We start from the raw sequence: 17315 nt of genomic DNA, 5'->3' as shown, positions 1-17315 counted from the left end.
TGGCAAAGAGTGTTTTTTTACTAATTTCACCCCGCTGAATCCAAAAATGCCGGTTGCCAATGCGAAATCGCAACCGGAAGTGAGATATGCAACGTGGCGTCCGAAATGGCTTTAAAACCGTTTTTTTTGTCGCTAAAACTCCCTTGTTTGAGGTTGGGACGCGACCAAAGTGTTTTATTAATATGTCACATAAGGAATGCAAAAACACATAAACTAAGCATGTTGGTCAAATATATTTTCTTAAAAGTACATCATAAGCGGTTAAAATTGCACTTTTTGGCTTTTAGCAAACTGTGCAAGTATACTAAGACTAATGTTAACATTTAAAAAAATAATTATTTGTGTAAAAAAAACTGTTTTTATTTGTTTAAAAAAAAAAGACTTAAGAAATATTTATTGTGTGTCTCCAGAGTTTATGCAAGAACGTTTACAAGGAGTGCACAGTTTGAGGCAAGACACATTCGCCCTTCGGCAACTGCAATTTTTTGTATTGCAATGTCCTTTACAATGACAAACTATTATTTCCTCGCACTTCTTTGGAATGGGATCCAGAGTCATTAAAAGAGGGACAACTTGTTCCCTCTGCACAATCCAGCCACAGTCCTGTAGCCTAGGGAGTGACGGTTTGGGGATATGGGCGTTTTCCCAAACACACACCTGTTTTTAAAAATATAGTTTATTTTTATTTTTGTCAATTGTGTTTTTGGTACGCTTACCTGATAGTTGCATCTTTTGATATGCAGACGAAGTGCATCGGTTGTTGGAGGGAGGAATTCTGCCTTTTTGACAGCTCCAAACAAAAAACTCCGGGCATCGTTTGAGCTTGTTATGCTGGGATCCACCTATATAAAAACAGATTTTCTGGGTGTAGTTTATTTTAATCTAGCTGAAAAATTTGCATTCTTTTACCTTATACAGTTTGACGACAAACTTCTCGATGTTTTTAAGGACGTCCTCCTCCAGTGGCCACTGTCCAAGGCGTCCCAGAAGCTCGCAATTTGTCCCACAAAAAGCCTTCCATGCACCAACTTTTGTAATAGACGCCAACTTTGACGTCGAATCGCAGCCCGTTATTGCGTGGAAAGCAAGAAGATGTGAAACTTGCTTCGGCATAAGCTTCCTGCATATATCATGTACAGGAATGTACTTAATATCACGTGCAGTACTACTAATTACCCACAAATGCGAGCACTTCATTTTAGCAAAGTGGTAGATAAGAAGAAGCACAACGTCTGTATCTTTCGTCATCACAACAATTTCATCAGCAGTGCTGTGAACGGCATGAAGAACCATGCGCGTGTCAGCTTCTTCGTGTGATGATTTCAGGTAGTCAACATTTCGACTCGCATTTGTAGATTGGACACGTTCTTCCTCAGTAAAGCCCCCGGAGGTAACTACTTCAAGATCGTTAAAGTTATGCTTCAGAATTCTCTCGGACAAAAATCTGCATAAGTCAGCCTTGTTTTCGGATAAAAACAAGAAGTTACTCCAGTCCTTTGGCAACGGTACGTTACAGTCTGTAATATTTCTGCGCACAGGAGCACAACCTTTTGATCTTTTTTATCTGGTTCCACCTTTAACTGATTGTGCACGGTATCTATCAAAGACTATGTGAACTTCTTTATATTTGTATCCATAATATAATATTTTTTTGATGAAGTAGGCAGCATATTCACCAAAGGTTTCAATTTGATTTGGACGGCCCAAAGATAAGACAAATGCCATGCCATCAATTATGAGAACAGTGCCTGTTTTATCATTTTCAGGCAGATGTTTTGGGCACTCAATCCCTTTTACTAATTCTTTAAGTAATGACCTTTTTCAGCTGTTCGCACCTAACACCTAAGCGGATTCACAATAGTTTTATTTTAAATTCGATAACACAGCACAACACATCCAGACGGTTTAATGCACACTAAAGGTATGCGAACAGACAGAAAGACCGCAGCTCGACGAGCGCGCAGTAATTTCACACGTTGCAGTGCTACCAACCTGCGATGGTGAAAACTAATAAGGTTTATAAATACATGTAGAAACGTTCTGGAGATACCTTGGTTCACAATAAATAAATGTACGATAGACAACACACACAAAAAATAAATACCAAAAAAAAGAGAAAAAATAAGAGGAAAAAACATTTTTTTTGTCGTTTTTTTTTATTAAAAATATGTTTTTATGTGAACTAAGTTTATTCTGTGTTTTGTGTCTATGTTATGTCTGAAAACATAAAAAAGACCCTTTGGTAGCGTTTCTACCTCGAACAAAGGAGATTTAGCTAAAAAATTCGGTTTTAAGGTCATTTCGGACGCCATCTTGAATATCTCACTTCCGGTTACGATTTCGCTTTGGCAACCGGCATTTTCGGATTCAGCGGGGTCAAATTAGTAAAAAAACACTCTTTGCCAAAAAGTAATACGAAATGCTTCTAAAACTTTAACAGGGGCCTTTTTTAAATTTTTTGACTAGACTAATTGGTCTATAAGGTCATTAAAATATAAACTTGAATCAATCCTTAGTTACCTCGTTTATGTTCACTTTCTTAAATTGTTACTGGCTTCTTTATGCAAATTGTATTCAAAGCGTTTTTTTAGTTAGTTTCTGAGTTTATATCTGTAAATTTGCAAAATAAAGCCATTATTATTATTATTAACAACCTCGGTGGCCCCTGCCGGTTTTACATGGAACCATTTGAAACAGTTTTTAGCAATAGAGAAGTGAAATAGATGGCCAGAAATAAAAGAATAAGAGGCGAAAGTTTTTTTACTACCACACTCGATAGTCAGAGAAACTTCTTTCCATCTTGATAATGATTTTTTATTCATTCATTAAGGGGCCTATATACGTTGTATGTGACTTAACAATAGAAATATTGAGTAATGTGACATTTTCTCTCGAGGAACGCGCCTGGATTACATGAAAGAACGTTTATTTAGAACGTTCTTTAAAACTATAATTAAGGCCAATATTTTTTAGGTACAAAAATCGCTCTGTATAGCTGGGCACTTATGGACACCTATTAAATGATTTTATTTTCTGCTCAATATATCATCTTCCTTAAGCATTTTATATAACTAATATTCCCCTGATATATGCCTGAAAACACAAGACTGACTATTTATTTAATACTTCTAGTAATGCATGTTTAAAGTCCAACTTGTGTTACACAGTTTTTGTCTGTTAATAGATGTAAGTTCTAATGTTTGTTCTAAAAGTAACTGTACTGCAATTAATGCAGACTTATCTGATCGTTATGCCGTTCTATGTGAATCTAACATGATTTCTGTAAAAAAACCAGCAAAATTATTTTTAAAAAAAAACCGAAGTTATTAAATTAATATATGATAGGTTTTATAATGATGTACCTACCACTTGTGAAAATGTTTTGAGATCCACAGATTCTATAATTTGGGGATTTTCACAATTCCAATTTTTGGGGAAATTCACAGCAACTTTCAACCACTTTGTCTCCATTCACACTTATTTTAATAATTATCTTTTAATAGAAAATGTATAAAACCCGCAAAGGATTTCTATTGTAGAGACCATCTAATAAGCAAAAGAAGAGTAGGTCAATAATAAAGGATATATTCGTAAAAAAAAAAACAAATTTTCCTCTAGCATTAATAAAAGGGAGTTATCTCTGAAATTGTTAAATGAATTCTATAAAGACAGCATTAAATCCATATTAGTCATTGAAAATATGGTCTATCTATTTGGTTCTTATAGGATCTTTTATGGTTCTTAAAGGATTATTTGGATCTTCTATTTGAAGAAAGAAGGAATTTGCAGGTTTGTCTGACCACAATCTAAATACCTTGTCTCAAGCTTAATATTTCTTGGAAGTCTGGTACTTTTCTCCATGTTTAAAATTAGTTAAGATTATTAATTTTCACAAAGGTGAAGACTTGGATGATACTTCTAACTATAGGCCCATCTCACATTTTAACCAAAATTGTGAATGTTGACCTGAGACTAAATGCTCAGGGACATTATTATATCTGGTAGACAAATATTGTGGACACTGAATTGAGTTTAAAATCTTGTATCATAATTCTTTCAAAGAAGATATCATCCAGATGTTTTGTCATCAGAATTACAGTCATTGAATTGGTATGTGATGGCAAAATCATATGCCTACTATGCTCTGATAGAGTTAAAGAGTAATGGCTTAGTTTTTGGGGGTTCTACAATCAAGCTTTATGGAATCATTTTTGGTATTGAAGAAGAGAAGTAGTAGGTCTCTTTAAAAATTCTTTTTAAAAATCAAGGTATTTTAACCCTATATGGATTACTTATTCTTAAAACAGTTACATTTATCCATAAATATTGTCACAGGTTTTAAACAGGTCTTACTTATAACAATGACATGACTCTAAATGCTTCGAAATTGCAATTACCTATACCTCATTCATCAATCGTTTATTTTTTACAAGAGCATTAAGATCATCTTCAACCATTTACCAAATGATTATAATTAAAATAAATTTTATTGTGACAATTTTTGATAGATTTCTAATTTTTTATTTTAAGTTTTTAACCATTTCCTTAAGTTTATTTCAAATTTTATGATATTATTATGTGTCCCTTATTCGTATGCTTTTATTTCCTTTTTTATATTATATTTTTATTTTAAATTTTACAATGCACTCTGCAAATTAATGGATGATGTAAACCCATGGTGCAGTAGTGCTATGCGGAGGCATGGCTATGGATCTGTAAAGGGTTTTAACCAAAAACCCACCACATATTCTTCAATTTAAGTAAGCTTACCTTGATATAAACTTGCTAAGGTTATGCTCTAGAAGATGCTGAAATGAAAATTTGAAAAATTGCTTTTTTTGATAATTTGAAAAATTAATTTTTCCAAAATTTAGTACATTTACATAATTTGTGAGGCAAAAAAACCCATATCACAATTATTTTGATATCAGTACATTTTAGATTTCTATGCCAATGGAAAAAAGGTGTTTGGGTACAAATTTTAGATTAAGCCACTCATTTGATCTAAAAAAAGTATATTTGATAAGAGGCAATTCCTCTAATGGTTTTTGAGAAATTTGAGGTAGTTTTTATTTAAAAAAAAATCAAGTAACAAGATGCCCTCTAAAAGAGCTTTACAAAACTAGAACTTTACATTGATATACCATGAATGCTCTACAAAAATATGAAAAGGAAATAAATGTGCTAATCAGTTACTTACAGGCTGCTAGGAAAATTTATTTCTCAAGGCTTTAAGTGGTGATTTGAGATTTTTAGCTGATATATGGTTGTCCGATATTATACAAAAAAAGTTAAAAAATTTTCATAATAGTCTTTATGACTTTTAGGAATGAAATATAGAAAATTTATACCTGAAACATAAGCTCATTGCAATAGATGGTTTCCCTCAGAGGTTTTGGCTCTCGCCTCACTTCACTCCTCGCTACAACTTTCACCTCCTTTGTGAGGTTAAACTTATGGCTAACACAAAGATATTTGCCCTGATCCTTAAATTGTAATGGCTTAAATTTCTTTACAGACTTATTAATTTCATTAGAATCTGATAAGTCCATATGATCAGGTAAATCTTTGATCCAACTAAGGTTGTCATCGAACTGTGTTCTATTGTCGCTAGTTACTAGTTCACAAATCAGGGAAAATGTGGTTCCTATTAATTCTTCGACGTTAAAAGTTACCGGGTAAAAGGTGTTGTCTATTTTTTTGTTTACTTTTAAGTCTAAACTACCTGAAATGTACGTTTAAATTAGCAATGTAACTTAAAACAGTTTTTGGGGTACGGCGTAGAACTTACCGTATGCAAAAGAAGCGAAAAGTAGAAGAATAAAGGAGGAAATTGCAGATAACATTTTGCATAAACTAAAAATAACTAATTATAAATTATTGTAATTTATAAAGTATTGAATTTTTAAAAAAAATTAAGGAAAAGTTGTCCATTTTTTCTAAAACCAAACAAAAGTGACATCTGTGACAACAATGACACATGACACGAAGGTCAAGGTCAGGACAGCCATGCATGTAAATAAAATCCAAGACTAGGATCACAAAACTATAGAGAAGTGGTGGTTGCATATAAACTGATAGAAATTCGTCTGACAAATCAGCTAGCGTCCTCTCGCTTGGCATAACTAACTTGACACTTTGATATGCCTAATTGGATCAATCAAAAGTGTAGAAAGGCGTTGCCAAATTAAGGCGGGAAAATCAAATTTCAAACAATAGTTTTTTTATACAACACATTATTGATCTATTGTTAAATACCGTAAACCGGGGTTACTTTGTCACCCCGGGGTAACTTTGTCACGTCCAGTAGTGCGCCATTGTTTTTTTTATGAAGGGAAAAATGTGCGGCTGCAATTTAAAACATAATGGTATTTCTTTTGTTACAAATCCAAGTAACTAATTAAACCATGAGGACCTACGAAAAAACCCCTGGCAGCCGGCCATATGCCAACTATAGCGAAGAAAATTTAGAAAAAGCAGTGGAGGCCGTTCGAAGTGGTATGAGCAAAAAACTAGCGGCCCAAACCTATAGGATCCCACGCATGACTCTAGTCTATAAATGCCTTGGAAGGCACCCAAAGTCTGTTAGACATCCGACAGTCCTCAGTAAGGAAGAAGAAGGGTTAATATCAAGATCCTTGGGAGTCGTGGCAGAATGGGGATTTCCACTAACAAAGGCAGATATAAAGGCTGTTATTAAAAAATACCTTGACAAAAAGGGTATTGTTATACCTGTATTAAAAGACAACACCCCTGGGGATGATATGGTTAGTGCTTTCATCAAACGAAACAATTTATCTGTTCGAATAGCCTCGAATATCAAAAGATCCCGATCCTCAGTGGACCAAGAGGATGTTTTGAAGTTTTTTGCAATAAGTATTATTAGACTCTAGTGGGTATCATATATATAACTATGACGAAACAAACGTCACTGATGACCCCGGTGCTCGAAAAGCCATTGTTCCACGAAACTCGAGAAGGGTCGAACGTGTTCAAAATCATTCCAGGACAGCCATTAGCATAATGGTCTGCGGTAGCGCCAGTGGAGTCTTGTTGCCGCCCATGGTGGTATATAAAGCCAATAATATTTATGAAAACTGGTGTAAAGGCGGTCCACCAGGAACAGTTTACAAAAATAGTCCAGGTGGCTGGTTTGACGCCAACTTATTCGAGATATGGTTTAAGGAAATTTTACTTCCACATGTCCTAAGAACAAGAGAACCTGGAAAAAGAGTGATCCTCGTAGGAGACAACTTGGCCAGCTATTTTGCTCCAAGTGTCGTACAGGCAGCACAAGAACATGATATATATATGAGCCCGTTTCCTCCCAATGCCACATATCTAATGCAACCATTAGATGTGGCGGTATTCGGACCAATGAAGAAGAGATGGCGAAGAGAAAGTCGATATCCTGGGTCAATTCCAAAAGAACAATTTCCCATTTTACTGAACAGACTTTGGGTGGCCATTAGTGACACAGTGTCGCAAAATTTAATATCAGGATTTCGCACCACCGGCTTATATCCATGTAATGCGCAAGAGGTTCTACGAAAACTTCCCGATACTGCTGTTCACAAAAAAGAAATTGAGAGAACATTAGACGAAAGTTTAGTTGAGTTGTTAAAAAGAACATAGAGGGAGTTCAAAATCCCGAGAAGAAAAGAAAACGAGGAAAAAGAAATAGAACCCGGGCAAAATGTTTCGTCCATCACCTCCTCAGAAGTAGGCGAGAGCGCCATGAATATTGTCGATGATGATGCAGAACCATCCACCTCTAAAGGAAATTCGAAGAGCGCAACAAATAAATCAAAGTTGGGTGTTAAGGGTAAAGAAAAAAATCTCCCATTAAGAAAATCGACACGAAAAATAGATGATTCAAACAAATGTGGCATCTGTAAGTGTTTGTGGGAAAACTACAAATATCGAGTTGAATGGATAAAATGCTGCAAATGCCAAAAATGGATTTGTGGCATCTGTAATAATGATAGTAGGGATCCCTATTTCATTTGTGATAGATGTGAAGATAGTTCGGATTAAGATCTCTATCATACAGACGAAGAAGACGAATATGTGCCTAACTAAACTCTAGTGCCTTAACGTTTAGTGCCGTATTGATTAACCTCAGTGAAGTTTTCACTTTTCGTTTTGTTGAGTTTATGTTAAGTTGAATATTTTTGTATGTTTACTACAGCATTAAGGTTGTGTATCAAAGTTCCTATTTATTTAGGCATTAATTGCCTACTACCTACGATACCAAAATGTATGTATAAGTTTGTTTTTTATTTTCTTGTTTTGTTTTCTGGTTTGTTTACTTGAAATAAATATTTTTTAACTTTTGTATAAGCAAGTTGTTTATTTTATGTGTTTTTCACCATTTGGATGTTACAAAAAAATTAGGTACCTACCTATATGACACACGCCAATATATTTTACCCCATATCTGGGGTTTCTTTGTCAGTATAATGTCGTTTAAGGTGTTTTAAACCTTAATAAAACTTTGTGACAAAGTAGCCCCAACCAAGGGGTTACTTTGTCACCATCAATATATTTTTTCTTAGCTAAATCGCTTTTTATAAAAAAAATTAGTATAGTTGTAGAGGATGATTTCATCGGTATACTCATAATTTTTGGCCACCCAAATTACGAAGGATACCGGAGTTACAAGTAAAAGTGTGTTCAAAAGGTGACAAAGTTTCAAAAGGTGACAAAATCGAAGTTTTGTCCCTCTCAAAGTTTTACGCCTTCGACGTCCATTTATTTGTCAATTAATTAAGCATTTTATCATTATTGTAGATGCCATTTTCAGTCGCTTTAACCTTGTCTGAGGCACTAGAACTATAAGATGAATTGACAGAACCCCTTAATTTGTATAAATAATTTTAATACCTTTTGCAATTTAACACCCTAAAATGATTTTTAATCTATATCTTATAAGTTCCCTTGGTTCTTTTATAGTATCCTTGATGATGGACATGTTATATGTCCGAAACATGTTTGATTAATAGTTTTTTAAACAGATTTAGTGGAGGATGGCCGAAGATCTATTAACTCCGCTGCAAAATTGGACTACTTCTTCAACCTTAACTTTTATGTGAAACGAAGAAAAATCAATGCATACAGTCCACTGTATGCCTCATTTAATTAAATTTGAACTATTTTATACTAATATTATTTAAAAAATTCTCCTATAGTCAAAAAAAACACCAATAACTGCATATACCAAATCTCCTGTGAATTAGAGTCATACATAGAGTCAAAGCGGACAAAAGAACATGGAAAATAGAGCCGAACAGGACGGAGTTCCAGTTCAGGAATAAAAGAACACACTTGGTACGATGGCCACAATATACATTGGAGAAAAGCAAAGATTTTGTGCAGAGTAACATTGGAAGAAAAGAAAATTCCTGAAAGCAACTTACATCACGTAAAACCAACGAAAGCGTCCTCTCGTGATAAATCTAAAATAACGACAATGGAAGTTCGAAAGTTAGATTTTGATGCTTTCAAACACCTCCCAGGATTAGAAACGTTACGATTTAAGAGGATATCACTGAACCCAACTGGTCGAGAATATCAAAAAGCTCAATCACTCATAACTAATAAAATCTTCCCATAAATTACGTGTGGGATAATGGTTAGTAAAAAGTAAATAAAACAAATTAAACATATACAACACACCTTATTAATAAAATAAAATATAAAAGTTATAAAAAACTAAAAATTATAAGAAAATCACAAATCCTACTTAATATTAGTTATCACAATTAGAACTTTTACATATTTATAATACCAAACGATATTTACAATTTGTTCTTATGGTTTTTAAATGAGAGTAATTACAAAAACTTAATCAATAATGATGGCCGATTCATTTAATAATGACGTGCAACAACTCGACGAGGATGAATCTCCTTCGCTACACCTTGTATGTTTTTGCTCCATTAATTTATAGTTTAATCTGGCAATTTCCATTTCCATCTTTTCAATTTCTTCCTCTCTCATTTGTAAGGTATGTTTGTAATTTTCTAGTTGAGCTGCCTGCCTATTTATTAAATTTTGCTGGCTCTAAAAACGATAAAATTACGGATATTTATGTAACTATGAAATTGGGAATTTTGTGTAAACTATAGCACTATTCACAGTTTTTCTACTATCATGGGTAAAATGCTCATTTTCCACACTCATCGGGATTTCTAAATTCTGATTTTTTAGCCCAGTATAAAGTGTGTAAAATTATCCTTTTTTTATGAATGGGAAATTTGCCCAATAAGCCGTACGCGAATATTACAATTCCCATGAATAAAAAAACGAATTCTCGAAGTAACATAGTACATAGTGCTCTATTACTAAAGAAGACACTGTAGAAAAATCTATTTATTTGAATGGAATACCACACACCATTTTCAACTGGAATACCACAAGGTTTCATTTTGGGTTCACTCTTCAGATATGAATCATGGTTTGCAATACTCTAAATTGCAGCAATATGGAGTTGTGTCCCAAGCATACTCTTTTTGCACTAAATTATAACTTTATACAAACGCAATAGTCACTTAAATAAATATGCTATATATGTATGAGTACCATAACTTTGGTAGTAATTACAGTCATCATCATATTAAAAGTTATTATGCAATCCAAATTAAAAATAGTGTTTTGCCTATGTTAAATAAACAAGAAAACTTGGCTTAATTTTTATTGTTTGATTGACATATCACTGTCAAAGTCTTTATTTCATATATGCGATCATCAAATATACAGATCGTGTTATCGAGAGCTACGTATTACCCAAAATAATGGCAACACCGCTTGGTTGCGGCTTGCAGGCGGCGAAATTATTCGTTTTTATTTTTTGAAGCGGGAGTCAGCAGACCTCACTTTGCTGTGTTACTGCACGTTGCATTAATAATTTTTGAGCGTTATTTTCGTGTTTTTTTCACTATGGCTGTTTATACCCCTTCCGAAAGAGTTCAACTAATTAAATGGTTTTATGGAGGCAATTCGGCAGTACAATGTAGAGATATGTTTTCAGTGACATTTGAGAATAAACCGATTTCTTGTGCAAAAACGGTTTTAAATGTGGTTACAAATTTTGAGACATCTTTTTGTCTTCAAGATTGTAAAAAATGCCACACAAAACGTCAAGAACCACCTGTTGAAGTGTTCCAGGATATAGAACGGCGGGACGAAATGGTTTGCAGTACCCTAGCTACTAACTTGATTCGACACGGTCCACTAGAAGTGTTAGAGAGGAACTGGGAATGAGCAATAAAACTGTTGCTCGTATCTGGAAAAAATATGGGTACAAATGTTTCAAGTATTCAAAAACTCAGGAAATATTTCCTGAAGACCAGTGGCGAATAATGGAATTTTGTGAAACCATGATGGAAAAGGCAAATGAAAACAAATATTTTTTAAAAAATATTTTGTTTTCTGATGAATCTTCTTTTCCATTACATGGCAAACAATCCTTCCATTATTCGTTATTGGTCTCAGTAAAACGAGCACAGAAGTTTTCAGTTTTGTACCCAGTATCCTCAGAAATTGAATGTTTGGGCAGGTATTTTGGGCGACAATGTTATAGGGCCATTTTTTATTGATGGCACTTTAAACGCCCAAAAGTACCTTGAGTTGCTGCAAAACCAAGTTCTTCCTGCCATTCAAATCCTACCTGATGTAGACCTGGAATCGGTTTATTTTCAGCCAGATGGCTGTCCTGCTCATAACGCGGCTAGGGTAAAAGAATTTTTAACAAATACTTTTCCTAACCGCCTTATTAGTGGGACTGGCGATATTAAATGGCCTCCTAGATCTCCAGATTTGTCTCCAAATGACTTTTATCTGTGGGGTTACCTTAGGCAGACCATTTGCAAGCATGAATTTAGTAGGCCAACAAATTTAGAGGAGTGGCGAAATAGCTTTTACGATAGTACGATTTTAAGTTTTTGTTTAGCGAAAGAAGGCGGTTTATTTGAGCCTTTTATTTAAAAAATGATATGTTGCTAAGTTTGTTTATTAGAGTTTTATTTTTGATTTTTTATTATATTTTTATCAGAGTTGATATTTTATTTTTTATTAGAATAACGCTTTAATTTTCATTATGCAAAACACAGCATATTAAACATATTTAAACATATTTAATATTTTAAGAGTACAATTCTATGCGGGTTTTACACTTTGTCATGTCTGTAAAACCCGCATTAGAATAAATATTTTAAAAATGCCTGGATTTTCGCGTAATATTTTGGGACATTTTGTCGCCAAACGACGCAACTCCTACGAAAGTCAGATGTTTACTAATCACAGAAAACAGACCAAGGAAGAAGGAAGAACAGACCAGTTTTCCTCTTTGTGTTCTGTGTAACTAATCCCGTCCTCGGGCCGGCCGGGGCGGTGCTCTGTCGCAGGCACTCGTACACGCGCGACGTTACAAAATTTCGCCTCTATGCGGTTTCCTATAAGTAACGAACGAAAACACGATCTGTATAATAGGAAAGGCAGCGGCGCAAAGTGTGTGCCCCACCCTGTGGAGATCCAAGTTCGCCGTTATACCGACTTGAGAAATCATCACCCACTTTTACAACTAAAGATCTAGTTGTTCATCATATATGATGTAACCCAATTTAATACTCTACTTCGCACGCCAATTCTCTGTAATTTATGCTTAATAAAAATCGGATTAATCGTTTCCAATATTATTTACAAATATTCCAACCTGACCTCACGATATAAATTATTTAGAAAAAATATTCACACCGCACACATTGTAACCTCTCAAGAGAACAATTTTTCCAGCTTTTAATTTCATCAATGTTATGGCATTGTTCTAGAGTCAGTCATTACCGTGAGGGACCAGGGAGTATTAATATATGGGAAAAATTTAATTTGTACCAAATTTTAATAAAATTTTGAGGCCTTTAATAATAAAGTTTTGCGCAATTCTAGGCAGTATTATGCCTGAAAATTCTACTACTAAACAGTACTTTACTATGGTTTTTAAATACCTCATTAACATGCTCGCTATTTTCAATTATCTCTTTCAGCTCCAAAATTTGCATCTCCATTTCCTCTTGCTGTTGTTCTAGTTCGGAATTTTGAAGCACGAGTTCTGCCTTATCGTTATAGACTTCCTGTATTTCATTTTTTAACTCTGATATTTGTAGCAGAAGGTCCGATGTATCAAAGTCTCCATTGGTCCTAAAAATAAATTAAATTATAGAGGTGGAGTGTGTTCAAAAAATTTATTAAACTTACTGTTCACCGCAGCCATTCTTGGTTTCTTCTATTATATCTTGAGTTATTTCTTTGGCAATGGCAGAAAATATAAGGGCGTGTTGAGTCTCATGAAACACGTCTGGGGAAGGATTAATATTTACCTAAAAAAAATCAAATTTGGTAAAACGCGGAATTTGACTGGGTGTGAGACCCGTAAATAAAGAAAAAAAAACGAAGAAAAAATTTATAATGATAAGATTCATGATGTAAAAACTTTATTCAATATTTATTTGCCATAATGAACAGATCTATTACAAATGGTAAGTATCAACAGAAAAAATTGAACCATAATTTACTTTTAATTGTTATTTAGATACTTGCACAAAACCCTTGTATATTTTTAAGACTCTTTCATGGAGATAGAAAAGTATAAATAAATATTTGGTGTGAAGGTATTTACGATTTCGTTTTAATAAAGATATTTAGAAACATAGAGAATATGAAAACGATATGTAAACTTAATGACGTATAGAAACTTAAGATGCCGGTTACTATACTAAAAGACCAGGTTCATGTTCTGATCGTTCCACTGTCGCCGATTAGGACAACACCTGAAATATAGTCAATGGATTTAAAAAATATCGAAGTTTCATGGTCTGGATAATGCTGTCTTCCCCAAGAAATGAAAATCATAATAATTTTAATACATTCAGAGTATTTCACTGTGTATGCGTTCAGTACGTTATGCATTTTCTGGTCATACGTATATCTTATACTATATGTGTAATTTACGCTCTTCAATAAACATAACTTGAACAATTTTAATTATATTCACTAAGGATTCAGACATGTTAAAATGGTTATACTAAGCAACAACTGCTGTAAATATTATCGGGACCCAACAGGATATGTCAGTTTTACAACCATGCCAATTCAATGTAAATATGAAATATAACATAGAAGCATATTCTTGATAACTTTTAACATTATTTTTACTGCATGTTGAATCAAAACACCCTACAATTTTGTTATTGTTTACTGGGTATGTAGACTCGACTCGACGTATTGTTAATTGCAAAAAAATTCCGCAAAATTTTGCAAAAAAATATTTTTTCGCGATATCTCGAAAACTTTACCTGAAAGGGCAAAATGGACATGATGTTTGGATTCAGTACACCCAAATTACTGATGAAAAAATACTCAGACACTTGCGCCATTTATATGAGAAACCTTGGATGGTTTTTTCTTGGTCATTTAAAACTAACATACTTAAAAATCTATATACACTTGTTGTCATATACAATTTGGGTTAAGTTTTTGGGAGGAGCATATGTTAAGCATATTAATTCACTAGAAACAATATAAAAATTTTTAAAAAGGAAACTTGATGGAAGTATAACCACTTACTTTAGTCACTTGATTTATATGGAATCGAAGATATTTGATAAATGAAAATTGTGTACTTATAAATAGTACAACTCAAAGGCAGATATTTCCTCCAAAGAATTTCTTGTCAACCTAACACTAGACATAAAAATGAAATAAAGACTAGAACGTGGAGAGTAACTACTTCGCACGTCCAAAGATCACAAGAAGTATTTTGGCGCCATACATATACAGAGAACGACCAGATAATATAAAAGAATACAAGCAAATTCACAGGTTTAAGATGTATATAATATAATTGATTTTTTTGTAAAGAAAGAGTTGACATTTCTAATTGAATTGAGTTAAACAATAGATAATGAGTAATTAATAACTACACTTCATTTTATCTGGAAAATATGCTGATTTAAGTTTTAGGTGTTGCAATGTATATGTAAGTTAGACTACCTTTCATCTCTATTTTATTTATTTCATTTTATCATTTTTCCTGTTTAATAATATTGTAGCAGATACTTTCCAAAATCATTGTCAGTTTTAGAAAACGTTCAATTTAAAATAGATCAACGGACTTAGAATCTTCGGCAAAATTAAACTTAAATATAAGGAGATATGGTACTTTTTAAACATAAACCTTTATAAAGTTAAAAATTTTGTTAATTTCAAGTTACTATAAGTGATTCTTAAAAAATCAATAATACATTATTTTATTTAAATATTCTACTTACAATCATCGAAATGTCCTCGTTGCCTTTTAGCCCTTTTTGAAACAACTGAGTTAATTTCGATTCCCTAAATGGTGCTGATATGTTTAAGTTCTTACGCTGTCGATTTCTGATACTCTGTATACATCTGGAACAATTTAGGAGAATGTCAAGTCACAAACTAGTCAAAAACAGTCAAGTCAAATATATTCATGCCGCTTCCTTATTTGCTAAGTTTAATATCACGCCAATCTTCTCGCAATACTTATATAAATTACTGATATTCAAATTCAAATCTATTAATCATTTTGGTTATATTATAACAAACTTTTTAACTTAATTATACTTAATAATAATAGTTAACAGTCATTTTTGTTTTTAACATACACCTAGATGTTGTAACATCTGTTTGTGTATGCTGAGAAATCACAAAATTTTAGTAATAATATAAAATATAACTAACCATAATCTACAACTAAACAAAAAACAAAAATTCTCCAATAAAGTTTCCCTTCCCAAAACTATTTAAAAAAAATTAAATTTATCTATATTTGAATAAATAAATTTTCTACAGACCTTACTAAAGTTTTTAATATTATTTATATTTTAACGCTGTTTGGTAAGATGTTATAAAATTTCGGGGACAAGTATCCTAAAAATCGTTGCCCTATAGTTTTTTTTTATGTTTGGTATTTTTAAGTGTCTGTTTATATTATTTCGGGTTGTGTAGGAATGACTAACATAATTCTTGATTTTTTCTGATTTATGTGTATAAATGCATGTTGACAATATTAAAAATTTCTTCAGAATATAATTGTTGTGTAGGAAATCTTTTTTGTTTTTTGTATATAACTTTTAAAATAAAGTTTTGTACTACATTAAGTTGTTTTAAACAATTCTTGTATAGACCTCCCCAGACAATCACCCCATACCTTAACAAGGACTCAACCAAGGATTTATAAATTAAAATTAGTAATTTTTCATTTAAAATATTTCTCAAAATATGAAATCGATAAATAAGTTTACGGATGTTTTGTGTTAATTTTAGAATGTGTTGGTCCCATTTTAAATTTTATCTGGGTATCCACAATGATACCCAGATATTTAGTAAATGAAACTTCCTTGATATCAATTGATTCAAGTTTAATTTGATGAAAGCTGGGGCGATTAGCAGCTGTTATAGAAAATGCAATATAGTTTGTTTTTTGACTATTGAGACTTAATTTAAAAGAATCCAGCCAGTTCTTGACTGTTGCCAGACCAAGTTCTGCAGTTTTTTTTGTGTCTCCCCAAGAATATTCATTAAAAATTTGAATATGCAACATCCATTTGTCTTCTATGTCCCACATCTTTGTATGCTTTTTGTAGAAAGCACGTGAGAATCGTGACGGTCGACTTTCTACTGAAGAAACCAGGTTGTTTTAAAGAAATATGATTTTTTATTTGAAATAAGCTCTCATAGATATACATTTCAAAGGCCTTTAAGAAGGTGGGGACGGTATGGAGACAGGTCTATAATTTCCAATATTGTCTGTTGCACCGCTCTTATGTATTGGCGTAATTTTAGAAATCTTTCAAAGATCTGAAAAAGTGGAAGTTCTTATAGCAAAATTGCATATGAGAAGCAGGGGAGCTGTGAAGCATTGTGCACACTCTATATTTTCCTTCTTTTGCAAATTTTTGATAATTTGATTTGTATACCATACAAGGTATTTCATTTTATATTTGTTGTATTTAAAGAGAGAGAGATTTTAAGAGATATTTTAAGAGAGTCACTGTCCGGTCGAATATGTCATATAAATGCTTATACAAAAGTGATACTGCCAGATTGACATCAGATGCAGTAGTTAAAAACTGCCAATTGGTCTTTGAGAGGAGCCTTTTTAAAGTTGTAGCAATTGCTATTAGAGTTAGTTTGAAAGGAGCCACATAATAATTTATTCTCCAAGACCAGGGAGACATACATTATTAATCCCCCGGTATACTACGATAAATTTTTGTGTTTTTAATAAA

The 17315-nt window shown here is 33.0% G+C and overlaps 2 protein-coding genes across 3 annotated transcripts in view; both read right to left on the bottom strand.

Annotated features, from left to right (window-relative positions):
* The window catches only part of LOC126738747 (kinesin-like protein subito), a 48952-nt gene that overhangs the window by 11533 nt on the left and 20104 nt on the right, over positions 1–17315 (bottom strand). For both annotated transcript variants that reach the window (XM_050444183.1, XM_050444184.1), the window contains exons 6-8: positions 15327–15450; positions 13255–13376; positions 13005–13197 (exon numbers count right to left, since the gene is read on the bottom strand). In XM_050444183.1, coding sequence (XP_050300140.1) covers positions 13005–13197; positions 13255–13376; positions 15327–15450 — 439 coding nt within the window. The remainder of the gene's footprint in view (positions 1–13004; positions 13198–13254; positions 13377–15326; positions 15451–17315) is intronic.
* On the bottom strand, positions 233–1808 carry LOC126738759 (uncharacterized). The gene is made up of 3 exons (XM_050444198.1): positions 910–1808; positions 717–842; positions 233–657 (listed from the first exon to the last, which is right to left on the bottom strand). The coding sequence occupies exons 1-3, from the start codon at positions 1291–1293 to the stop codon at positions 394–396; spliced, it is 774 nt and encodes a 257-aa protein (XP_050300155.1). The 5' UTR covers positions 1294–1808; the 3' UTR covers positions 233–393.

This window comes from Anthonomus grandis, chromosome 7, assembly GCF_022605725.1.
Source record: "Anthonomus grandis grandis chromosome 7, icAntGran1.3, whole genome shotgun sequence".
NCBI classification, from domain to species: domain Eukaryota; kingdom Metazoa; phylum Arthropoda; class Insecta; order Coleoptera; family Curculionidae; genus Anthonomus; species Anthonomus grandis.
Note: the sequence above shows the minus strand (reverse complement) of the source record. Positions and strands in the feature narration are given on the sequence as shown.